This window comes from Trichosurus vulpecula, chromosome 1, assembly GCF_011100635.1.
Source record: "Trichosurus vulpecula isolate mTriVul1 chromosome 1, mTriVul1.pri, whole genome shotgun sequence".
Lineage (NCBI taxonomy): Eukaryota > Metazoa > Chordata > Mammalia > Diprotodontia > Phalangeridae > Trichosurus > Trichosurus vulpecula.
In genome coordinates, this window is record NC_050573.1 from 498,057,451 (window position 1) to 498,084,850 (window position 27,400).

The following is a 27,400-nucleotide window of genomic DNA, read 5'->3' on the forward strand; positions in this document are numbered from 1 at the left end:
TATTCTGATCGCCCTCCCAGCTGGCCGGATGTTCGGCCTCCGAAGCGTAGTCTTCAGCTCTCCGCCTGTAGGATGCGACCCTCTCGCAGACCCCTCCTCTCGCTCCTCCTCCTGCCCAACCCACGGGGCGGCTACCTCGGGCACGCCCACCGCGCTACTCCCCTCCGGCATCTCCGCTGTCCTAGCCTGGCAAGTGGGGAGTTGGGCGGTCTAGCGACAGGTTTTCTATTCCTTTTCCCCTTTTTCATGTCAAAGCCGCTGGGGCTGGGGACAACCACCTGAGGCGCCCTCAGACTCAGCCACCTCCTAATGGAGCACTTTCCCAGTCACCCTGGTGAGGTTCTTTCTGCCCCCCACCACACACACACACACACACACATTACCTCGTGCACAGTTTCTATATTTGTCCTTGTATACCCAGCGTCTACCTGGCACATTACCTGGCTCATAGTAGGCGCTTAAAGGATAGAGGCGAGACAATGAATAGGGGTTTGAACTGGGTTGTAAAAAGACTATTTGGTGCCTCCTTCTCTTGGGGACAGGCAGGAGGCAATGGGGCGGGAGGGGGGGGGGCAGGGGGGCGGGGCGGGGAGGACCCCTTACCTCTTCTTTACTCCCGGCCATAACAAAACAAAACATTATTATCCTTACGATCAAATGGGTTTTTTAAAAATTCATTTTATTAATATCGACTTAAACGCCGGCCTGCTTCCCACCCGTACCACATTGTAAAATAAAAGCATCTTAGAGTTGGAGGGATCTTTCTCCAGAATCAACCAAACCAATCCCTACCCTCTACAACAGCCTAAACAAGTGACCATCTAGGATCTGTGAAGACCTCAAGAAATGGAGAAAGCACCTCCTGATGCACATTCATTCAAATGAGGATCACAGAATTTAGAGCTCGAAATACTTTTAGAGATCATTTGGCTCTAATTCACTCTCTCTCTCTCTCTCTCTCTCTCTCTCTCTCTCTCTCTGTATATATATATGTATATATATATCTGTCTCCTCTCTCCTCTCTCCTCTCTCCTCTCCCCTCTCTCCTCTCCTCCCTCTCCGTCCACTGTGTTTGTGTGTGTGTCTGTCTCCTCTCTTTTTTTTTTCAACAGCTAAGGGAACTAGAACAGAGAGAAGTTAAAATCGTTGGCCCTGCCAGGTCACAAGGGCTTTTTCTTTCTTTCCATCCAAAATCTGACTGTTACTTCTAGTAACAGTCTTAGTTCTCTTCTCTGAAGCCAAGCAGTACAAGCCTAATTCCTACTCCACAGGTATCCTGCCCTAATTTTTTTTTCTGATCCAGCCTAAAAATTCTAAGGTGTTTCCATTGTCTTCATATGGCACGATTTCTAGTTTCTTCACTAACTGGTTATGATGAGGATGGGATCTGAACCCCTGAAAGGAAAAGACCATGTCTTTGGGACCTGGACCCCAAAATCCCTGAACCCATATTTCTGGTGTTTGCCTGAGACACCTGGCCCATCCCAGTCAATAATTCTTTTAACTCCCTGCTGTGACTCTTCTGCCACTTAACTCCCTCCTTTGTCTTCACCTGGTTCACCCCAGGTTACTTGCCACTCCTTAATCCCATCCAAATCTTCCCACAGTCTTTATACCCATTTTTCCCCCATTAAATTGCTCAGATTCTTAAAATCTGGCCCACTTGTATAGGCATCACATATGGTGCAGACTTGATACGAATCTGGCCCACTTCTATTGGTGACATGATAAACCTTGTCTCTGACTAAAAGAAGGCTTGGGTGGTGGAAGTCTTTTGAGGCAGACCCGCACCCTGTACCCTTGCATTTCGGGGGTTCCCAAGACCCCTAGACCGTAACAGTTAGTACTCTTGTGGAGGGACTCCAATGTTTATCAATGCCTTTCCTAAAATGTGGTATCCAGATATGTGGTTCACACTAGGAACAGAGGGACTATAATCTCCCAGTACTAAACACCTTATTTCTACTGCTATAGCCTAAGAATATCAAAATGGCAGGAGTGAGGTTGGTGGTGGTGGAGGTACTATCAAAAATACAACATTGAGCTGCATTTCACTAAAACCCTCTTAGCCATTTCCCAGGATGTACTTAATGATCATATCTCTTCCATCTTGTACTTGAACAGCTTAGTTTGTTTTGACATAAAAACAGCCTTTTTTTTATTATACCCATTGACTTCTAATTTATTTGGTCCAATGTTTTAGTTGGTTGAGATCTCTCACATCTCTCATCCCAAATTTCTCCCTCCAAGAAAAGACAGGTAGTGAAGAAGTATTGACTTCAAGTGACTTAATTTTTTGGTTTGGTTTGGTTTGGTTTGGTTTTGACAATGAGAGGAAATACACGGGTATTTGTATCTGATTTGGGATTCCAGTGGTTTCCACCTGTAATCCCTGTCTCAAAGCCCAGTGGTATGGAACTCTCTTCTTATTGGTGGTGATGAATGCCCCATTCTGCATGAGGGCAGGGTGAGAACTGAAAGAATCTCAGTTTTCAGCCAGTCCCCTCTGAGTCCTCCTCTGAGTGTCTTTTGGGCTTTTCAGGGTGAGCCCTTTTCTGGTACTCATCATGCGTTGAGTCTTCTTTGGGACTCTTCAAGTGTTGAGTTTCTTTAGGGGCTCCTAGCTTCAAGAGAGAAGATGAAAGAGGCCAACCTCCCTTCCCCCCATTTGGGGGTATCCTGGTAAGTGAAATGGACATTTTCAGCCCAAAAGCCCGTCCTCACACAATTCTCATACCTCTATCCAAGGGCTTCACTGCACTGTTGATGCTCCCTTACTACAGAAAGAAAGAAAACTTGCCCGTTCCAACTAGTATTTCAAGAAAATCTTCCCAGATTAACCCAAACCTCCAGTACAGTATTCTGCTTCACATTTTCTTCTCAAAGCACTTTGTAATTTTGAAATTACTAACTACATGTAACTACATCTTTATCATGTCATTGCTGTGTTAGGCTTTGAAGTACTTTAGGTCAAGTCTCCTGTCTGTCCTTTACCATGTATTCTAATAAGGTATTACTAGAGTTAGAGCTTGGAGTATCTAGTCTAACCCCCTCATTTTACAGATGAGGAAAATGAAACTCATAAAACTTAAATGACTTGCCCAAGGTCACACAGGTAGCCAATGAAAGAGCCAGGATATGTATGTGTTTAGAAAAACTTACATCCCAAGTGGTAAACGTAAGTTTTGATACTAAAAAAGGTAAATCCCTGTTTATCTGGAAAAATTCAGCTACTTAAAATGATTTATTCTCCAAAAGTTGTGGCAGTGATACTACTTTGCCATTTGTACAAGATCTCCCTAGGAAGATGTTTGTATAAATGTCTTGTATTGAGAGATGATTGCTCAGCTTAGCACAGAGGGGTTGGGACACTTACCTCTCCGTGTCCTGTACCCCTAAATTTGGTTTACTCAGGTTCAGTGCCTGAGAAACTGCTTGCTATTGGAGGGCTGCCTTTTTCTCAGAATCACTGGCTTGTTAACAAACTTTCAGCCAGAGACAAAGCTGATTATGACTCACAAATTTAGGGATTCCCCCAAAGGGAGAAAGTAACAAAGGTTTCTATGTGAACTGAGTAGAGGACAGGTAACTTACTCCTGCTCACAAAAAAGGAATGCTATGTCTAAAATAATCACAGTGTATATTAACAGGATGATTAAAACAGAATACTGATACAATTGGCTAGGGGCAATATTTAAGCCTTACTAGAACATAAAGCAGTTTTGTAAGCCTGTTAATTAGGCACCTCACATTTCACCTTGGTACTGTACTGTCCAACCAAATAGCCAAGTTTGAATCAATTTTCTTTCCAGTGGTCACCCTCTCCAATGCAGAAATGTCTGTTGTAGCTTGCTCCTGCTGCAGATGCTATGCCAGTGGACTTTGTTGACACTGAACTCACAGACCCAGACTTTTTGAACTTACAAGGTCACCTACTCAAGGAAAGGAAACATGAATCACTAATAATTGATGCAATTCAGAGGTTCCACCTCATACCCATCTGATTGGTAAAGCTGACAAAAAAAAAAGAAAATGACAAATATTGGAGGGGCTGTGGCAAAACAAGTGCATTGATATGGTGTTGATGGAGTTATGAATGGGTCTAACCATTCTGGAATGCAATTTGGAAATATGCATAAAAAATTACTAAATAGTGCATGCTCTTTGATCCTGCTATCCCACTGCTAAGCCTATACCCAAGAGGAAAAGATTCTATATGTACAAAAATATTAATGGTAGCTCCTTCTGTGGTGCCAAAGAACTAGAAGCTAAGGGGGTGCTTATCAATTGAGGAGTGGCTAAAATGGATGTAATGAAATCCCATTTTGTTGTAAGAACTGAGAAGAAAGACGGTTTCACAGAGACGTAGAAAGCCTTGTAGGACCTGTTGCAGAGTGCAAGGAGCAGAACCTGGAAATAATTGATACTATAACATCAATATTGTAAAAGGAAAGGAGATACAAAGGAGGCAGGGGCTGTCAGGGACGCAGGTGAAAACTCACCTAGTTTCTGCTATGACACCAGGGATAGAAAAGAATCCTATCAATTGAAGCCAAGAAGCCTGAACCAGATGCTTTTTGGGTAGCTAGGTAGTCCAGTGGATAGATGGTAGGCCTAGAGTCAAGAAAATTTCAGTTCAAATCTAGTCTTGGGTACCTACTAGTTGTGTGATCCTGAGCAAATTGTTTACCTGCCGTCTGCCTTAGTTTCCTCAAATGTAAAATGGGGATTATAATAAGAGGACCTACCTCCCAGAATCAAAAGATAACAATCATAAAGCCACTGGCACATAAGTGCTATGTAAATGTTAGCTGTTAATATTTTTTTCTTTTAACAGACATAGTATCCTGCTCTCCCTGCTGCTATCACACAAGGGACCACTTGGGGTTTTATAAATCATATGAAAATACCAAGCCCTTTCATCAGTGGGTTACCACATGGCAGGAAGCAACCCCAAAGCTTGCCAGCCAGAAGTAGGAAAAGACTACCTGTGCATGCTCAGATAACTCCAAATATATACATATACATATATATATACACATATACACACGCACACATATATATATACACACACATATGTATATATATATATATATATGTATAATTTAATCTGAAGATTTGTATTGGGTGATTTGGGGGACTAATAGTTATTCATTCATTCCTGGGACCCAAAGATCCAACTTCTAGGCATATATATCAAGGTGGTCAAATAGACCCAATATACATCAACTTTTCATAATAGCAAAACAAAAACAAAAACCAGAAATAAAGTATATTCAGGAAAAACTAAACAAAATGTGTTAAATAAACATAACGTAATATTACTCTGCCATAAGGAATGATGAATATTAAGAATAGAAAGAAACAGGAAGATTTATATTTTATGGATGCCAAGTAAAGTAAACAGAATGAGGAAAACAATATTCATAATAATTATAACAAAAACAAAAATATTAAAACCAAAATGTTTAAAATTACTCCCCTTATGGCTGAACAAGTTGTGGTATATGATTTTGATGGAATACTATTGTGCTATAAGAAATGATGAGCAGGATGCTCTTAGAAAAAGCTGGGAAGACTTATATGAACTGATGCAAAGTGAAGTAAGCAGAACCAGGAGAATGTTGTACACAGTAACAGCAAGACTGTATGATGATCAACTGTGAATGACTTAACTATTCTCAGCAACACAAAGATCTAAGACAATTCCAAAGGACTTATGATGAAGAATACTTTCCACCTCCAAAGAAAGAACTGAAGGAGTCTAAATGCAGATTGAAGCATATTTTTGTTTTTACTTTATTTTTTCTTGTTGTTGGGTTGTGTTATTTTGGTCTATGTTTTCTTTTGCAACATGGCTAATATGGAAATATATTTTGCATGACCGCACATATATAGTATATATCAAAGTGCTTGCCTTGTGGGATAAGGGCAGGAGGGATGGAAAGAATTTAGAATTGAAAAATTTTAAAAACAAATGTTAAAGATTGTTTTTACATGTAACTGGAAAAAAATAAAATACAAAAATAAATAAAATACCTCCCCTTTTTGCAGAGGTGGATGTGGAACATTGAATATACTCTCTGTTTTAATTTTTAAAAATTTCTCTTTCTGTGTAATTCTTTATTACAAGGAATGGCTCTTCAAGAAAGGGAGAAAGACAAATCTTTTTTTTTTAAGTATCCAGTTTGCTTTCTTTCTTCTCATAACATTTTCTTTTGTAATACTGTGAACTGCCTACTTGCAAGTGAGGATATAGTCTCAGTACTCTGGGCATTAGCATATGTAGAGTTTTCCAAGTTTTTTTATAAAGATCATGAGCTAAGGTGAGGAAAAAATCCCCCAAGTGTTCCCAGGCCCTTTGTGTGTTCACCTTTCACTTTAAAATATTTCTGTGTTTTTGAAAAGGACAATAGTGTGGTAGAGGAGGGAGCATTACACTAGAAGTCAAAGGAGCCTCTTGCTCCTTCTCTAGTTTGATTACTTCACCTGCCATTTTAATATTTAAGTTCTAAGTTTAAGTTTCTGCACTAAAATATTTATCCATAGAAAAAAAGTTAAAAGACATTCACATAAAATATTGAATAACTAGAAAAAATGTCTTTATTTTCTTCTTTTAACAATTAAATTATCTTTTAACTTTGCTGTGAAATGCTGGACACCCTATCTTAGGTCCCTCAATGCTTCATGTTTCCCTGTTTCTTCCCAGACTCCTTTAGTCTTACTCTAAGATGACTATTAACTAATTTCTAATGATAAGTATTAGCTGAGATACAGTCCCAGTTTTATCTAGAAGAATAAAAAATAGAAAGTCGCAGTAAGGACTACAAAGGAACACAGGAATATTTTAAGATGTAGTCTACAAATTGGTTTCTGCCAAAAAGTTCTCCCAGCATTGCAACTTGGGGTTGGAAATTGGAAGGGACACTGTCTGTCCTCTAGGGCATGTGGGAGCATGTGGGATCATTTGGAATGGTCTTTGGAGAGCATTCCTTCAGTATCTCTATAGTACTACAGAGGGCACCCTGCCAATTTCAAGTTTGGGAACATTTCTTGGGCATGGGTTTACTCAAAGAATCATAGTATTTCATTCTGAAAGGGGCCTTGTAGTACAAGTCTCTCTTTTTACATTGAAGGAAATTGAGACCCAAAGAAAGAGGTTCCGTGCTAAAGTGCACACAGCTAGATCTTCCCTCCTTTTGGTCTCAAGTTTAGTCCACCTATTTCCTTAGTTCATTGTCATTATCCTTTCTTTCACCTGGGTTCCTCCCTCAGATTAACCATGGGAAGTGGGTCAGGTATCTACTCTCCCCTTTCCCTATCTTTGAATTAGGTGCATAAAATTTCAGCATTCTTAAGAGTTTTTTTTTAAGGGTTTTTACCACTAGTAACTACACATATAAAAAAGACAGTGACCTAAATGTAGTCTCAGGAATGAAAGGCAAAGGTTACCAGCTTTGTGCTAAGTGCATGGTCCTGATATTAGGTGGGTCAATTGGCATTAATTGAATTGAATTTACTACCCACAACCTAGATATCAAGTAGAACTGATATTCCCAGTGGGAATTTGTCAGCCCAAGCCAATGATATGGAGTTACACCACCTATGCACACAGCTGCAGAAAAACAATCTTGGGAGGAACAGGAAAGATGCCCTGTTAAAGGCTTATAATTACTAGAGGCATGGGTGACAAGGCAGGCATTCCAAGCATGGGTGAGCCAGTGCAAAGTCACTGAGACTGAAGACGTCCATGTATGAGAAGTGATAAGACTGATTTGGATGGGAGAATTCCCACTGAGGAGGAGCAAGTTTTTGGGGAAAGACACATCTTGACCTGAGGGCTCTCTTGTGCTGGCTGGCTGGCTGAGTGAGGCCGTGGCATGATTAACCAAAGAAATGAAATAGCCCAAAGTACGGGTAGTCCACAAAAGAGGGATAGCATTCTCTTTAAGGAAAAAGAAGTCTTGACAGTTGAAGAAAGCCTCCAGGAAAAAGTAATACTTTAACGGAGAAGCAATTCAATAACAAATGACAGTAGCAACTCTGCAGTGAAGTAATTAGTGGTTTATCTTTGGAGGAAGAATGTATAGTAATGGGCAACAATCAGGTATGCTGGTAAATGTTTAACAACCAGCTGGGAGAAGGGGGCAGTACACATGACAAGTTTTTAAAATTAATTCACTTGTTGTTAAGTCATTTTTCAGTCGCGTCTGACTTTCTGGGATCCTATTTGGGTTTACTTATCAGAGATACTGGAGTGATTTTCCATTTCCTTCTTCAGCTCATTTTACAAAGGAGGAACTAAGGCAAATGGAGTTAAGGGACTTACCCAGTCACACAGCTAGTAAGTGTCTGAGGCCAGATTTGAACTCACTAAGATAAGTCTTCCTGACTCCAGGCTCAGCACTGCACTCCCTAATTGCCCCTTAATCCACATAGGTCTCTATAAATTTCCTCAGCCTATTTTCCTATTTCCTTAGTCTATTCAAATCCTCCACTGTAGTATTACTCCACTTCTGAGTCCTTTTTGCACTTAGCTTTTTTAGGCTTCCTCTAATTGATTGATTTAAACTATAACCTTATGATTGAGATTGTTTTCACATGGTTAAAGTATCAGAGCATTTTATTATTTTTTAAAAATGGGGTCTGGTGACACCTTACATTCTTCCCCCAATTATAATATTTGCCATCCTCAGCAAAACTACTAGAGTTTGTTTGGCAGATTCCATGGTCTCAAAATCTAAATAGTTCTTTAGTGATCAAGGAGATTCTGCATTACCTATATAACCCTGGCTTCTCTGGGCATGTCCAGTTCTAAAATGGAACCACTCTCGAGACCTCTCTAACTCCTAACCTACTTGGTTAACTCCAATGGCTTACTTTTACCTCCAAGATCAGATAAAAACTCCTTTTTTAGGCATTTAAATCCCTTCGCAGCCTACCTTTCCAGTCTTATGACATAGTACTGTATACCTTTCCAGCCTTATACCAGATTAATCCTCTTCTCACATACTGCAATCCAGACAAACTAGTCTTAACATTTCTTATACATGGCATCCTTACATTGCCTCTCCCATGTCTGGAATGCCTGCCTTATCACCTCTGTCTCTAGTAATGCTTGGTTTCCTTCAAGACTCAGTTCAAGCAACATCTTCTACATGAAACTTTTCCTGGTCCGTTGGCTGTTGGTATCTTCTCTTCATTTTGTGTATAATGTGTTATCTGGGCCTTCATTGGCTAACGAGGGCTGGGCTCCATCCTTAGAACAGGTGCAATATCTTCATGAAGATTTGGTGATCCTGATTCTGAACATTTGTGATGGGGTTGGGGTGCTCATTCCCTCCACACTTTAGAAGGTGTCTTCTATTTCCTATTGGCTTACAATACAGTGATGGAAAACATTCTAATTGGCTGCCGAGGGGCCCCGAGTGTGAGTACAAAATGTTCCTGCAGATGAATTTTCTCTTTTCCTAGTGTCTGTAGAGGAAAGAACTGCTATAAACCCCCAGGACAGGGGAGAGGTAGCAGTGACAGAAGCTGCAGCTGTTGCTTCATCTCCCCATCCCCTCACCATGAGGCTGTGAATGCATGACACCACTGTTTCTTCTGTCTGTAGCTTGTTTATTCTTTCCTAATTCTGGATGAATGATTGTCACTCAGAGATGGAATAAATCAGATTACAACTCTGTGAGCTTTGAAAGAGGTCTAGCAGCAGAAGTTGATAACAACAGTAGCTTCAGCAATTGAGCCCAGTGAGGAGTCAGCTCATGAGTAGTTAGTTAACTGCTTGACCCATTCCATAAGCAAAGTGACCTAGCACCACTGTCCTCCAAGCAAAGGAGTGACTTGTGCCATTCACAGAAGTAAATTGGTGGAGATTCCTTGAAGGGAGGAAATTATTCCCCAAGGACTACCTCTATACACATCTTAGACAGCCAGGCCCCCTGGTGGTACCCTCCCATTTCCCCTTTCCCCCTTTCTCAGGCTGCTTCCTATTCACAGGACTTTGATGAGATGGGAATCAACAACTCCATGGAGAACTACCAGACCTTACCATCTGACCTGTCACTTCCTCCTAAGGTCCTCCAAAACTTTGTGGTTTTATGCCCTGCAGTGCCTGGGGACTGTCATCTTAACTACTTATGTAACCTAAAGACCTCTGGGCTTTGCCATTCACTTGACTACTGAACTCTCTTAGGAGTTGTGAGCCTTTCTACCTGTCTAGGTACTGGCTTTCTTTTTTTTATGTTGTCTCCAAAGGGTGTAAACTCTTTGAGATCAGGAACTGTCTTGATTTTTTCTATTTATATCTCTAGTGTTTACTTCCATGGATAGCAATAGCAGTGCCCCACCCTCCAAAAAATTAAAAGAAAGATGAGCACATCACTGAAACATTTATAAAATGTACAGAAGGAAGTTAGGAGACATGAAGAGGCAGAATGTATTGGAATTATCATCTTAAATGTATAATACACTTTTTAAAAAAAAAAAGCTCTATTAATAGAGACTCATGGTTTCACATACCATTCTTCATTTCTCTTCTTTTCATATGGATATGATCATTCTTTTTCATGTTTTTCAAGTTCATGATTCCAAGGAGGAGAGAGAAATTGCAAATCAGTGCGGGGTAATATAGGCAATACTATGTTAAATTTGAAATATCCAACACCTCCCCCCCAAAAAACTCTCTAAGTGTTATGTATTGGAGATCCATGGTGTCATGTGCATCCCCGCTTTTCTATTTTTCTTTGGAAATTTATATTGCCATGTTCTAGCACTTGACTGGAGTTGAAAGGGTGAATGAAAAAGGAAGTGTGTTTTGATCTCCAGTTTCAGAAGACTCAGAGGAAGGGGCAGATTATGAGTGGGGTACACAATTTGCCACCCTGGATCAGGAATAAGGTGAAAGGGATTCATTCACCTTGACCAAGCTAGGAATGCTGGTTGAGGACTTTTTATTGCAGGAAAGGGAGAGTGAATCAGCAAAGTCTGGACAGCTGCCCCAGGTGCTTTCTTGTGTGTGCCAGTTAGAACTGCAGGAGAGCTGAAGCTTCTTAGAACAGCAATCATAGAGAAGTTACTTCATCAGATGACAGATACAACAAAGGACAGCACAACAGAGAAAGACTATGGTAGGTATAGCCAGCTTCCCAGCCTTGATGGGAGCATATATTGGGTAGAGCCAAGTGATAGAGTCTAGGCACCTCACCAAGGAGCTGCAAGAGGCAGGAGCATATAGATCCAGGAGAAACGAATGTTCCAGCCATGAAGCAAGACCGATGGCCTCCCCAAACCCCTTCTTAGTTGGATTGTTGAAATAATCTGTTAACTGATCTCCCTGTATCAAGTCTTTTGCCTTCTCCAATCCATTTTTTCACACAGCTACCAGAATTAAATTCCAGAAGCATGGGTCTGACCATGGCACTCCTGGTTAATAAATTCCACTGGCTCTCTATTGCTTCTAGGATCAAATACAAACTCTTCTGTTTGACATTTCAAGCCCTTTACAACCTGGCTCCAAACCATCTTTCCAGCTTTATTACATGTTACTCTCCTCCACATACTTGCTATTCCTCACACACAACATTCCATCTCCCAACTCCTTGGCTTTGCCAACTGTCCCCCAAACCTTTGAATCTCCAGTTTTCTCCAAAACTTAGCTCAAGGGCCACCTCCTACACTAGATCTTCCTGACCTCCCTACATGTCACTGCCTACCCCCTTGTATTTATTCTGAACATATTTATAGTCAAATGTATTGTCTCCTCAACACAATGTAACCTCTCTGACAGCAGAGACTGTTTCATATTTGTCTTTGTATCCTAAACACCTAGTTCAGTGCTTGGCATGTGTTTAATAAATGCTTGTTGAAGATTTTGTTTCCTTTCCTCACTGAAGTATGAGTCTGTGGGTAATTGTGCCTATTTGAGTATAATCTTGTATGGACTGAGAATGATTCCATTGTTTATTTTGCACTATGATTTACTTTGCAATTCTGCCTATGTTTAATTATTTGTTATTTGATTTATTGTCTTTGCCTGGTCTATTGGTACCAAGTGCATTGCATGGAGGGAAAAGATGAAAATTAGTTTCCACAGTGCAACAATGTACCAGCGGGATGCCAAGACAGAGACTTCTTTGACCTCTTTTTGACCTCTTATTTTACTGGTGGGGGATTTCTTCGGAGTGTTCCCTCCACCACTTCCTCTAACAACGCAAATTGACACTTGTTCTGCAACTAACAATTATAACTTTGAATGTAAGTAAATTTGTTTTCCCTTTATAGAATGGTTTAAAACTGTAACTGAACAATATGTTGCCTTTAAGAAACATATCTACGGCCAAAAGTCAAATGTAAGATGATACGGTAAACTAAACTTTACTTTGGTTAAGATAGTTCAAGAACACATAGAGTTCCAGTGATTATAGCCAACAAAGTTGAATTCAAATTAAAAGTAATTTGGAGCAATAAACAAGGAAATTTTATAATATTAAAGTATATAATTTATAATAGTAATTGTCGTTTATATAGTGCTTTAGGGTTTGCAAAGTGTTTTATAAATATTATCTCATTTATCCTCACAACAACCCTGGGAGAATTTTGCAGATGAGGAAACTGAGGCAGAGAAAGGTTAAATTGACTTGCCCAGGGTTACACAGTTAGTAAAGTATCAGAGATCCAATGTGAAGTAGGTCTTCCTAACTTCAGGTTCAGCGCTCTATCCACTGAACTTTAGCAAGATGGGAAGCGGGGGAAGGAGCAGGAATTATGAGAAAAGTGGAGCTGAGAGAACTTGGTGTTCTAAAGCCAAAGTAGGATAGAGTCATCATCTGGGTCAAAAGCAGCCAAAAGGTCAAGGAGGATGAGGCCATTTTATTTTTTAAAGGCCACTGGATTTGGTTATTAGCAGAATTAGCAGAGTTATTGGTGATGTTTGAAAGAGAAGCTTCAGAAGAATGGTGGACATAGAAGTCAGAAGGCAAGGGGGTAGAGGAGAAAGTGGATAGTTAAAGAAGTGGAGGTGCTGAGTGTAGACAGCTTTTTCAACTTGAGTAATGCAGAGGAGGAGAAAGATGTAATGATAGCAGGTAAGAGAAAATCTTTTTTAGGATTGGGGAGACTTAAGGATATCTGAAGCCAGATGAGGAGTCAGTGGAGCATAGAGATAGAGTAGAGATGGATGAAAGGCTATGAATTAAGGGCACAACTAAAGGGATAAGATTTACTGAGGAGAGAGGATACCTCTACTTCCTGTGACTTGCAGGAAGGAAGAGTGTATGCCAAGAAGAGTTGTACCTGGAAGGGGTGAACAGGATGTTGCGCCAAGGTACCTTTGCAGGTGGTTACTTCCCCTCATGCCCTTAGCCACACACACTCCACACAATTCAAGAGCAAGTCAAGACATCATTCATGTGAGGTTATTGGTCCTCTTCAGGAAGGAAGGACTAACAGTAACAAAAGGTTCTTGATAGTAACTATTGTCTCCACACCACACCTTACAAACAATTGTCACAAGCCCGTACCACCCTGAGATACAGCTGCCCAACCCAGGATTTTGTTACTAGAATCTCTAAGCAGCCCAGCCATCACTTTCCAAACTGTAACTAGGGTGGGCTTTGCCCTCAGGGTGCTGGTGTTGGGACATTCTTTTCCCACCATTTTCTAGGAAACTACATTATCTCATAGCAGTTCCTTCCCTCCTTCACCCCCCCCCCCCCCACTGTAATGGCTAAGTTTGGACCCTGAGGAGAGAGACCACCCCCTCTTTCAGCATTTCCTTATCCACTTATGAGTGGATTGTCTTCTACAATATCCTTCCTGTTCAACTCAATTTGCCTTGGGTGCCAAAATTCTTTGTTGTTGTTCTGCAAGAACACATTGGCTAGGGAATGTGTCATAACCTGTTATGCTAATAGCAGAATGGTAATAATAACAAACATTAACTTTCAGCCATGCAGCTATCAGCACCTCCTGACCCAGAGTTCCTAATGCCCTTTCAGCCTACTTGGCTAGAATCTTTATTTACACTGATAGAGAAGAGGTGAGGTCCCATGTACATACTTGTGATGCCTGCTTCTGGGAAGGCTATGATTTGTGGATTTCCTTGAGATCTGGAATTCTAAGCTTCAGCAAGACTAACGCCTATCTGGTGTCTGCACTAATATGGTGAGCCCTTAGGAGGGATGGGTCACCGGGCTAATCTAAGAAAGGGGATATTGGTCCAGGTGAGAAATATGAAGCAGGTCAAACTCCCATGCTGATCAGTGGGATTAGGAGAAAGAGAAGTGGGGAGGAAGGGAGAAAGCAATGACATTAAGGTATCTTCAAATTTTAGTCTTCTCTATTTATAGACTGTCTGGTTTTCTGTCTGCCACATGGTGGCATGAGGCTTTTTATTGTAGAGGGTGTGACAGGATATAATTAGTACCAGAGTGCAGGGAGTATCAGACTGAGGGAGGACACAGCCAGGTTGAAGTCATTATAAAAGGAAGAAGAATTATCTGGGCAAAAAAAGCAATAGTATCATAGAATCCAGGAGTTCTGACAGAAGCCTGATGAGCAGTGAAGTGAATGTTTATACTCCAGAGGCTGTAGTAGGTCTCAGTGTCTATTGTTAAGGCCAAACCTAAAGGAAATGCAGAATGCTTTCCTTTCCCCTTCACTTCATCTGTTGTACAGGAGACATACCTTTTCTGGAGAAACAGTACCTGCTTGTCTGTGACAGGGGTGTGTGAGAATGATTCCACTATTTCCTTCCTACTATTATTTATCTTGCTATTCTTTTTTTCATTTAAATACTTGGTAGAGTCACCTACTTATCTGATTTAAGAGACCTGTCTGGGCCATCAAAAAGCATGCATTGGAGTGGGAATCTGCACTGTATTTACCTAACTATGATTGCCCCAAACGATCTACATGGAACCTAGAGAAGTGAAGAACATCCAAAGTTGAGGAGGATGTGTGGGGCAGGGTAATAATCAGGGAAGGCTTCATGGAGGTAACACCTGAGTAAACCATGAAATAAACAAGGATTTTAAGAGATGGGAAGAGTCAGTGTGTTCCAGGAATGAGAAATTGTCTGTAAAAATGCACTAAAGAGGGAGATAGAACATGTAATTTGGTAAACAGTACCATTTTGGCTGTAATATATTATACATGAAGGAGAATAGTATTTAAATCCTTGTTTTCGTGGAAAAAAACTTTAAAATTTTTTAATTGCCCAGGAAAGAAAGGGGGGAGGGGACTATCATCAAAAACAGCCATTGATTAAGCAGATATAGTACTGTATTCAGGGGACTGTATTAGGCATTGAGGATACAAAGGCACGTTTTATGGTTGCTGTCATCAAAAGGCTTACAATCCAGAAAGTCATAATATGGAGATGTTATGACAGTTGGTGACTTTGTTGTCTGTAAAATGAGATGTGAAAACCTCAATTTTCTCTGGTCAAAAATTAGTGTCAGTATTGGTACTCAGGGGGGTGATGTGATGGGTCAAACTTATCAGGGCAGGACAAACAATTTTGGAAATTCCGAGAAATTGTTGCTAGCGTAAAATGTCAGGAAAACATCTCTCTCAAGTGGAACATTTAGTGAGATCCAGGTAACTAGTGATCTGACATTGTGAAAGCATTGCAGTGGGTAATATTGACATAGCTTTAAAAACTGAAAAATGGTAGAAGGGTTATAGTCCCCAGCACTGGTGAGAGGAATTGAGGTACAAGGCAGCATACCAGGACAGGTTCTTAGGTATAGAGAAACAATACAAGGACCTCAATTACTGTTAGAAATGTTTAAGTTGGACTTGTTAGGAAGCTAGTTCAATGATTACAGTTAGGGTTTTTCTCCAATGCCTCTTCTTCCAACTTTAGGTAGGAGTTAAAATATGTTTTAACAACCAACTCAGCAGTATTTCTCATATTTTTAATTTACAATAATGTATTTCCTTTCCACCTGTCCCCAACTCCTAATATTTACTTTTGAGGGGCAGCATGGAGTAGTGGACAGAGAGCTAGCCTCTAGGTCAAGAAGATGGGTTCAAGTCCTGTGACACATACTATCTATATGCCCCTGGGAAAATCAACGAACCTCTCGGTGCCCCATGCAAATTTCCAAGACTGTAAGTTGCAAAGAAAATATTGATTTATATTGGTAGGGGGAATCTCCCATATCAATGAAGTCACAGGTCTAGCTGAAAACAAACAAACCTTTCAATATTTCAATGGATTTGTGATCTCATCATTGTGGGTACTTCCTCCAAGTGAAGAAGACTGAGGGGTAAATGATAACTCTCTTCATTTGAAGGATTGTAATAGGGAGCTAGGTATCCAAGTGGATAGAGCACTACGTGTTAAGTCAGAAAGACCTGAGTTCAAGTCCAGGCTCAAACACTTACTAGTTACATGAATCTGGGTAATTCACCTAATCCTATTGGCCTTAGTTTCCTTATCTGTAAAGTGAGCTGGAGAAAGAAATGGCAAACCACTCTAGCATCTTTACCAAGAAAACCCAAATGGGGTCACAAGAATCTGACACAACTGAAAACAACTAAACAAGAAAAGCTTCCAAATGATTGGAGGTGTACAAAAGCAGATCAGATTTCTTAGAGAGGTAATAAGTTCTCTTTCCTTGGATGTTTTTGAGAAAACCCAAGACAATTGCTTTTTAGATATATTATAGTGGGGATTCCTTTTATGTATTGGTTCGACTAAATGGCCATTGAGCTGTCTTCCAGCCTTCAAGTCTGTGAAATGGAATGTTTCACCTGAAGAACAGTGAGAAGGCCAGTTTGGCTAGATCATAGAGTGCTAGAAGTAATTTAAAGGCTAAAAGGTTTGGTTGGAGAAAGGTTGTGAAGGGCTTTAAATGCCGAAGAATTTGTATTTGATCTTAGACATAATAAGGACTAACCCTCTCAGCTTACTCGGCTAGGCTCTTTGTATTAAATATTTACTTATTATTTAATAAACATTATTAGATATTTATTTCTATGTTTATCAAGTTACTTATTATTTATTTCATTGACAGAAAAGGTGAGATGTAAATGCTTGCCATTCTTGCTGCTGGAGATGCTATAATTTGTGGATTGAGATCAGGAATTCTGAGCTTCAGCAAGACTAAAGCTATCTAGTGTCTGCACTAATATGGTGAGCCCTAAGGAGTGGAGGGTCACCAGGCTAGCCTAAGCAAGGTCATACTGGTCTGGGTCAGAAACATGAAGCAGGTCAAACTCCTGTGCTGATCAGTAGAAGGATTAGGAGAAAAAGAGGGTGTGGAAGGGAGGGAGGAAAGAAGAAAGCAAGCAAGCAAAAACAGAGGACTTTGTTTTGTTAATGACATTAAGGACTCCATTTGGAATATTCAATATGGAAGATGGATTGGAGAAGGGTAAGATTTATAGTAGAGAGACCAATTAGGAGGCTATTTCAGTAGTATAGAAAAGAGGTAGCGAATTAGAGCGATGGCTGTGTAAATGGAAAGGAGGTAACATGTAAGACATCATGGAGGAGGAAAAGGTAGTCACTGACAAGGGATGATTTGGGAGAAAGAATCAAGGAAGGCTTTATGGAGTAATTGGTGTTGAGCTGGGCTTTAAAAGAGGGGAGTGGGTAGAAATCCAACAAGAGGAGAAGGGAGGAAATGGGAACAATGAAACTCCTGGAAGTAGGGCACTAAAAGGTATTTGTAGAGCAGGGATCAGTGTGGCTGCAACAAAGAGTGTGTGGGAGGGAACAATATGAGATAAGATAGGACTGATGGAATTGTGTGCCAAATGACAGGCAAAGAAGTTGGAACTTCATCTTCTACATAATACAGAGAATGAAGAGTTTTGAACAAAAGTGTGTCAGAGCTTTGCATAAGAAAGATTACTAGCAATACGAGGAACAGACTGGAGAAGGGAGAGAGTGGAAGTCACTACTTATTAGGAGGCTATTGCAAGGGTAATGAGGGTTTGTATTGCGGTGGATTTTGCAGAGGTAGGATCAATAAGATTTTTGAAGTAATTGAATATAAAAGATGAGGAAAAGTCAAGTTCATATAATATAAAAGTTTAAAATATGGAAGATTGGCTGGATAGTGGAACCACAGACAGAAATGGTAAAGTCATTAGCAGTAGGATTAGTGTGGCAAGATAGTAAGCTTGCTCTTAGACTTACTAAGTTTGTGGAGCTTCTGAGAGGTGAAGGTAGAGATATCCTATAAGAAGTTATAGATCCGAGCCTAAAGATCAGAATAGATGTCAAGATTGGAGATAAAGATTTTGAAGTTATCTGCACAGGGGTGATAGTTTAAGCCATGGTAATAAATAAGATTCCCACAAGAATACTTACAGAAAGTCAAAACAGAGCCTTGGAGGATCAAGATGAGGTGCTATCCAAAGAGTCAGAGGAGTCGAGTTGTAGGAAAATACACAGAGCATGATATTTCTCAAGCATAGACTATCCAGAAGGATGCTGTTAAGTGTCACAGAAAGGGCAAGAAAAATTACCAGAGAAATACCACAGAATTTGGTGATTACAACACGGGACCTCTGAGAGAACAGTTTCAGTAGAATGGTGGAGATAGAAACTAGATTCAAAGACCCTGACTACGGTGGATGGTAAAGCATTAGCAGCCTCAAATGCAGACCTTTTCAAGAAGTCTGGCAGTGAAGAGGAGGAAACGGAATAATAGCTGGATATATTAGAATGGTCAAAGGAAATATTTTAAAATTAATTTTAATGATTAATGATTTAATTAATTTAATGATTAAAAGTGTTTAGGAGAGATCAGTCCAGTAATAATAGACAGAGGGGATAGAAATTGTAAGAAAATTGGGATAAGATATTCAATTTAGGGTCTCTGTGTGACTGAACTAATCTGGGAGCACTAGAAATGGAATCTGTATGGAAGAATGAGCTAGACTGGGTGACAATGTGGATATAAAAGATAATTATAAGGCAGGAATTCTACATAAGGCTTCTGGTTTAGGAGAATAGCATAAAGAACGACATCACTGATGGAGATAAGCAAATAGGGAGAACCCAATTTGTTGGGGTGGGCCAAAAGAATCATAAAATCTAGTGGGTCATCTAACCCAACCCCTCATTTTACATTTGAGAAAACCAAGGTCCATCGAGGGGAAGTGATCACGTAAAATGTCGCTATCCTATCTATTACTAGACAGTTGGAAATAGGAGTGATTATGGGTAATTTATTTAATTTCTTTTGAGTCTCACCTAGAAAAAGACGGTTAATGCTATTTGTACTACGTAGTTTACGGGTGTTCCTGTAGGGAAAGTGCTTTGTAAACCTTAAGGTGTACGTAAAGATATTACTATATTGGAGGGACAATGAAATATGAAGGCTCACGTCGGCTAGTAGATTTAGGAGTTATCCTCAAAAGTGATTGATGAAACCAGGAAAATGGAGATATCCAAAAGATTAAAAGTAATATGAGGCTCTATATTGGGGCTTCAACGTAAAAAAAAAAAAAAAAAGAAAGCAAACAGCTCCTGCCCTTCACAAACTTTATATTTAACTGAGGGAATGTGCCATGTGCAAAAATAAATAAATACAAAACATAAAGTAGTCATCTCCAGGAGAGTACTAACAAGCGCTTAAAACACGAGCCGAGTGTGAAGCTAAGTATTCTCTGCTTTTAGACACAGAATTAGGAATTCTTCGAGGAAAAGATGAGGAATAAGTACATTCTACACACGGGGGTCAGCCTGTGTTACAAAAGCACGGAGGGTGTCGATAAATGTCTCATATGGCAAAAAGCAGAGACTCGTTTGCCTGGAAGGCGGAGTATGTTATGGGAACTGGGGAGTCCAGAAGTAAAATAATGCGATGCCACTTGAATGCAGGCGATGAAGTGGGAGATACTGGACAGGAACCGAAAATAAGGCGACTGGAGGGGAGTGGGGGCGGAAGAAGGGGGAGGAGGGCTCCCCTTCCCACTCCCGCCGAGTGTTGTCATAGAAACCAAAATGCAAGTTTTAGGAAGGTTGGAAAGAAAACGAGTTGAGGCCAGGACGGCTGGGACTTGGGATCTCTGGATTTCCCGTCCGCAAGTCTCCAAAGGCCAGGCTCGACATTTCGGTCTTCAACCTGAGCCACAGAGCTTTGCGACCCAGTCACGGAACGAGTCCCGGAAAAGGAAGACGCAACCCACGTCGCAGGCCCTACGTCAGCGCGACTTCATGGATAGCCGTCAGTCAGAGCGAGGTCTCCTGGGAAACCCATTTCCACCAATCTGCTCTTTCCCACCGCCTCCCTTTCGCAGGAAGTCCCGCCTATAAACGACTCCGTCCTCTTGCAAAATCTCGCGGGATCCGCGAGAGCCTATGTGACCCGGAGGGAGCGGAAGTCAAGTCTCTTTCCCGTGGCAGGTCTGAAGCGGGCGGCTGTGTAAAGATGAAGGTAGGGCATGCTGGGACGGTACGGGGTCGGCAGTGCGAGCCTCCTAAGGCAGTCTTCTCGCCGCCTCTACCCCTCCTCGACCCCGGCGTTGTACGGACCAGAGGCAGGGGCAGGCGGAGCGGACAGCCATCGGTGGCCTGGACCCTGGGGAAGGGAGGATGGCGGGGGATTGTATCGGCCCCGGCCCGAGCGCCATGGCTGTCTCGGTGGAACGTGGTCACTTTGCCGGCCCCAGGAGGCCCGGGCGCTGCCACTGAGTCGGCGCCGCGCCCCGGCCGCCTCGAACCCGCAGATCCGATGATCTGTGGTGCATGTTAGTAGGTGATCGCGACGTAGTGGCTGCCCGCCGGTCTGGAGGATTCTCACTCCCTGCCCAAGTGTGTGGAAGGGGCCGAGGGCGGAAAGGCAATATGCGAAAAAGACAAGTGTTCCGGGCAGTTTCCCATCCTTGGAATGCGCGCCCTCCTTGTCCTGATTCCTGGCTCCCTACAAGCCCCAATTAAAACCCATCTTTTTGGACATTTACTCTTACATCTATATTCCTAACTAAATGTGTGATCCTGGGCGAGTCACTTAATAAACAGTTTGCCTCAGTTTCCTTATTTGTAAAATGGGAATAATCCCTACCTCCCAGGTATCTAATGAGATAATAATTGCAAAGAGTAGTGCTTGGCACTCAGTAAGCACTATATAAATGTTAGCTACTGTTATTCTTAATAATAGAGAGGTTTGCAAGTTTGTCACCCTGCCCTCCCCCCCTTTGAATGTGGGTTCCTTGAGGGCCTGGGAAGTGTTTATGTGTTTCTTTGTAACTCCAGAGTTTGTGACACATAAGAGTTTAAGAAATACATTCTGACTGATGTCTACTGACAAACAGTGCTTTCTTAGGAAAAAAAAGCCAGTGTCATATTTTTCTACCAAAGGAAAGGAGTCTGTTTGGTTTTGGAAATACTGAACCTTAAAACCTTTAGTCATTTCACAGCTAAAGAAACAGACCCCAGAGAGGAGCATGGCATAGGAAAGCACTTCCTTTCGATTCAGAAATACCAACTCTGCTGTTTGTTGCCTACACGATCTTATCTTCTTTGGATCTCAGTCACTTCATCTTTGAAATGAGGGGCGTGGGCTAGAGGGACCTCATCTTTTCCAGCTTTAAATCTATGCCCGTATGATAATAAAAGTCATTATTTTCAAAAGGTCACAGAAGTAGTTAGTAGCGGAGGCCAGACTTGAACCTGGATCATGTGGCCTGACAACTAATGCTGTGCTTTTCTGTCTTTACATTGGCTTTTTTTTTTTTAAATTTCTAGCTCAACATCTCTTTCCCAGCCACTGGCTGTCAGAAACTCATCGAAGTTGATGATGAGAGAAAGCTACGGACTTTTTATGAGAAACGGATGGCCACTGAAGTTTCTGCCGATGCCTTGGGTGATGAATGGAAGGTGAAAATTTACTCGAATTCACATTGGAATGTCGTTTTTAATGTTTAACTATTCTGATGCATAGAGTTCAGAGTCATGATGGAAGATGTGTGTTTTTAGGAATTGGCATTTCAAAATAAGCAAGACTAGTTACTTTTGATTACTGTTTATTTAAAGGGCATTTTGGTCTCGAGCTCTGCTGTCTTATGGTCTTTGATGTATTTAGGATGGAAATGCACTAGTTTTGCAATATATTTACAAAGCAAGTGCTTACATGGATTCGATTATACAGTACATAAGTAAAGAGAACTTTGATACTTAGAATTTTTTTATTCACCTTTTGATGAAAACTTGAGTTGTAAAGAAAAGACAGGTCTTCCTCTCTGTTAAAGATAAGTTATGAAAATATTAAAATGAACTGCTTTGTATCCTCTCTAGGGTTATGTGGTCCGAATCAGTGGTGGGAACGACAAACAGGGCTTTCCCATGAAGCAGGGTGTTTTGGCTCATGGACGTGTGCGCCTGCTGCTCAGTAAGGGCCATTCTTGCTATCGCCCTAGAAGAACTGGAGAAAGAAAACGTAAATCTGTTAGGGGCTGTATTGTGGATGCCAACTTGAGTGTCCTCAACTTGGTTATCGTGAAGAAAGGTGAGCATTTGCTTTTTTTTTTTTTTTTTTTTTTTACAATGTCTTTGGTTATTGTGTAAGAAATGCTGAGAGGTTTATTTCATAATGACTGTTATTTAATTTAGCTTACTGTCCAAATGCTTTTATTCCCCCTTTATGGATCATATGCTATACCTGTATAGTCTCAAGAGTATTAGAATTTTTGTCAGTAACCTTTCAGATCTTGTCCAAACTTTTCATTTTTACGGATTAAGAAACTGAGGTAAATGATATGCCAAGGCTTAAATTTTTTCTTTTCCCCTGTCCTCTGGGAAACACATAATTTCCTATTTGTGCCCAAATCTAGTAAACCATTTGGTTGCAGTGAATGAGCATTGTCCCCAAGAGCAGGTTTCAATGTAGTAGAATCATTGTTGAATAGTATAGTTTTGTTTTTTCAAAGGCATATTGATGATTTTCTGCCCAGTTAAGCTAATAACCTAGACTTTGAAAACTATCAGCTGAAGAATATAACTAGTGAGAGATGATTCTTTCAGTACTAAGCAAAATCCATAACCACGTATCTGAGGAAGTTTGAAAATGTCTGGTTTTAGTATCGTAACATTTCTTCTTAAAGGTGAGAAAGATATACCAGGACTGACAGATACAACTGTGCCTCGTCGCCTGGGGCCCAAAAGAGCTAGCAGGATCCGAAAACTTTTCAACTTGTCCAAAGAAGATGATGTTCGGCAGTATGTTGTGAGAAAGCCCCTCAACAAGGAAGGTAGGGGTAGAGAAGAGTCTCTTTTGAGAGGGTGGGGGGGGTGTCATTTCCTGGTTTAGAAAAATGGAATATTACTGTTATGGTGCCACTGGGCTTTGTCACTGTAGGCTATGCATTAGAACAGTGTGGAGCTGGAAGGTTTCTGGGAGGGCTGGAGAAAGGCACACACAGTGAGCCAATGGCAGAAGGGAGGTCTGAGCTGACTTCTTTTTTCCAGTTCTGATTAACCTTTCTACATACTAGTAAGTTGGGCTTCCTGAGCATTAGAGCTTTGGCTACTTTGGATTAGGGGAGTTTCTTCTCAGAGCTGTATGGTGGGTTACCAAAGTATCTTAGTGAGATTTAGAAGAACTACTTAATAAACACTACTTCTTAATCTTAATGTGTCCCCACACTAGGTTACTCAGTTTATACGATTCTGGAGCCATGCTTTAGTCTAAGAGAATCTCATGATTACCATGTGCCCTGTTGATTCTGCTGTGATAGGAAAATTAGAAGGCATACGGGTAAAATAATAGTAGCTAGTGCGTTCAGGTTTGCATGTTCTCATTTGATCCTTACACCTTGCGGTGTCAGTGCCATTTCCATTTTGTGGATGAGGGAACTGAGGCTAAATGAAACGTTAAATGACTTGTCCAAGGTCACGTAGCTAGCGTCTGAGACTGGACCCTGAACTCTGGTCATCTTACTCCTAAGTTTAACCTCCTGTCCGAAATGTAACCTAACTAGCCAAGTGCAGCTCAAGAACTAGGATTATTACTTGTCAGTCTTGTCTTTGTCTTTATGGGGCAGTAGGCCAGTGGAGTCCCTCAGAATCACTTTTGGAAGAGATTTGAGCAAAAGGTTGAGGAAACTGATTCTGCGGGGTCTGTTCAACTGGTGATGGTAGGAAATTGCTATAAAAAGTGTACCTTCTGGATCTCTGTTTAGGAAAAATACTTTTAAAGAAGTGATACTTACTGACGGAACTTGGGATACTTCCAGGTGATTCCTAAATTGGTCTCAAATAGTAACATTAACATATGGAATTTTTTTCTGCAATATATCTGAAAGTCATTTAATAAAAGTACCCTTACTAGGTTTCTGGAGGGAAGCTATGCTATTTTTATGTTTGTTTTTTTAAACAATTTGGACTCAAAAAGGTTTGACAAAAACATTTAAGGCATCTATATTGGGTAGTCTGGCTGGTGCAGTGCAGCCGTATTATAAGTGTAATTTTCTTGTACCTAACTTGTTTTTTAAAAAAAAGTTTCTATTAGGCAGTGGGGTTCTATCTAGCTAGATTGGAGTTTTCTCATGTAGCCAGTAATGAAATTTAAACACAGATATATGGTGAATTACTTCTTCCTGTCCATGGGTCCTTAATTTCATAAATTAAGTATGAACAAAGGACTATATTGAAAAATGAACATATGATAGTTTTATTGAAGTGGCCTAGGACTACAAAGTCTCCAGGAAGTTTATTGTTAATTATGTTTACATAAAATTCATTTGAACACATTAGTTAATCGTAAAGCTTTATCCAGCAATGAAATTTTCATATGACTGGTTTTTAGTTTTCATGTATGATGGAAAAGGATGATAGGAAAATAAACTATATTGATATGGGGGGGTATAGGTGATTATTTTGTTGGTGGATTCTCCCCTGCCCCCAACTGCCCCTTCAATCTTCCACTATATGTGCTTTAACAGTTGAAGGGCTTTCACTTTTTTCCTATTCCATATCTTTAGCTTAAAAAAATAGAAACCTCTAGTAGTAATTTTATTTGCTGGTTTTCAGGGCTTCATTTGTGAATTGATAAGCATTCTTTTAAAAATAGGGTGTAATCTGAATTATCCCCTATTGCAATTAGTGAAGTTTAAATATATTGTGTTTAACTCGAGTGTTACTGTTCAGTTGTAGCATTTTGCTCTACATAATTTAAGTTTGTTGCTTTTAAACATTTACTAATGAGAGTAGCATTTAAAATGCTTTGGGTACCTGTTTTACCTTAAATTCATATTAAAGGGGATAGGTCTTTAGGAGGCTGGGATTTTCACTTCATGTCTAACAAAAGCAACATTGATTAATTCTGCTTTTCTGTAGGTAAGAAACCCAGGACCAAGGCTCCTAAAATTCAGCGTCTGGTGACTCCCCGTGTTTTGCAACACAAACGTAGACGCATTGCTTTGAAGAAGCAACGTACCCAGAAGAACAAGGAAGAAGCAGCAGAATATGCTAAGCTTTTGGCCAAGAGAATGAAGGTATAGTCGTACTTTGCTTTTCTCAATTTCAGAAAATCTTGTTTTTTATATTCTAGACTGATAGGATGACAGGGATGATAAGTTTGGTGATATTCTTAAAACTCATCGTACATCACTTAGTTGTATGTGTGCGTGCACATCTGTTACCATAGAACACACCTTTAGTGTGTTACTCTAGTTCTTAGAACAAATGAAGTACATACTTTTAATGTGTGTTTTTTTTTTTTTAAACTTAGGAAGCTAAAGAAAAACGACAAGAACAGATCGCTAAGAGACGACGTCTGTCTTCCCTGAGAGCCTCCACCTCGAAATCTGAGTCCAGTCAAAAATGAAATTTCTAAAAATGTGTTAGAAATAAATAACTTGTCAAGTGGAGGCTTGGTTTTTGTTTTACTTGTTTTTTTTTTAGTTTAGCATAGATTTTGTGAATCATTTGCTATACCCGCAGGTCCCCATCTCTTTCCCCTTGGTGGCTATTAAGGAATTATACACGATGACTTCTTCACTACGTATGGCAAATTGGTTTCTATGCCTACCCCTCATATTAGGTCACCTGGCCTTCCACAATTAATCACTGCTATTGGAAATGGCTTCAGACAAATCACACTCTTAGTTCTAACTAGTCCCTTGATCTTAACAGCATGAGTATTTCTTGATCAGGTGTGTTTGCCCTTTTCCCTTTGATTATTTGTCGTACAGCTACTAAAATGTCTGGTTGCTGCCCCTGTCTTCTTCCTTAAAGATGTCATACCCACACCCCTGACACTGGGTAGAGAGACACCTTTCTTTGGTGGTGGTCTTCTCATATCAGTCAGGGGCATAGCAGCAGTCCAAGTTCATCCCAGCTAGGTGCTTTGCTTGGTGGTCATAGCTGGTTCATGCCCTGGGCACATAACTATGTTATTTATGGTTCTTAGAAATTTCCCTTAGAACCAGTGAGATACCTTCAAAAGTTATGTTGGGGATGGTGATATGTCTAAAGGTATTTGAACCCACTTCCTTTGTTGGAGTAGAACGCAAGATTTTCATGGATTATTAAATCGTTATTTGAAAAAAATGTCACACTGTTAGAACAGGTTGTATAGTTGTATAATTAGTAAAAAAAAATCTTTTGGGGGAATTTCTGCTTTATGTCCTCTTAACCCTCAGCCAGACTGGTTGTCTATACTATTCTTTTTACTTCTGAACATCTCAAACATTTGTTTTTGTTCTATTGTTTCAGTCTTGGCCCATTTGGGCTTTTCTTGGCAGAGGTTCTGGAGTGGTTTGTCATTTTCTTCTCCATCTCATTTTATAGAAGAGGATATGGGGTTAAATGATTTGCCCAGGGTCACAGCTAGTAAATGTCTGAGGCCAGATTTCAATTCTTCATCCTACTCTACTACCTGTAAGAAGCCCACCAGGAGTGCCCTTTCCATTTAGTTTCTATGCAACCTCTTAAATGAAGTCTTCCTTGATACCCCTTTGCCCTTGTTTACACAATAGTTTTGTACCTCAGCGTACTTAACTGAGATTGTATATTATTCTACACTATATACTGAGATTGGGGACAATGTCATTAACTCCAATGGCTAGCATGTAATGTTGAATCATTTTCCTCAGAGGGTTTTTGTGGCAGTAACTCATATCTTAACCATATAAAATGCCACATGAGGATCAGCTCTTAACTGTACAGGTGGTGCAATGCAAAGAATCTTAGGCTCAAAGGCCAACTCTGGCACTTGTCTGGGCTTCAGTTCTGAAGTGAAGGGTTTTAGAAGTCCCTTTCCGCTCTGAATCTATGATCTTGTATCTCCATAATGACAGTATTATAGGGCCTTAGTAAAAACTTACTGGGAAGATTGCTTCAATATGCTTATATTAAGGGAAGCACAAGAGTGGGTCTTAAAGAGGAGCATTCTCAGTATCAGCAACAACAAGGTGGGTTGGGATTTGAGAT

At 40.5% G+C, this 27,400-nt stretch overlaps 1 protein-coding gene and 1 non-coding gene across 2 annotated transcripts; both read left to right on the forward strand.

Moving 5' to 3' along the window:
• Nucleotides 1–19,972: 19,972 nt before the first annotated feature.
• On the forward strand, nt 19,973–25,836 carry LOC118840597 (40S ribosomal protein S6-like). Its single transcript, XM_036747983.1, is given in 7 exon segments — nt 19,973–20,094; nt 20,096–20,405; nt 21,716–21,847; nt 22,265–22,475; nt 23,071–23,217; nt 25,304–25,461; nt 25,698–25,836. Coding segments are annotated over 7 exon segments (1,176 nt in total). The 3' UTR covers nt 25,794–25,836.
• A 379-nt stretch (nt 25,837–26,215) lies between these two features.
• On the forward strand, nt 26,216–26,356 carry LOC118835090. Its single transcript, XR_005009440.1, has one exon. It is a non-coding gene; the product is annotated as a small nucleolar RNA SNORA48 (small nucleolar RNA).
• The last annotated feature ends 1,044 nt before the right edge of the window (nt 26,357–27,400 follow it).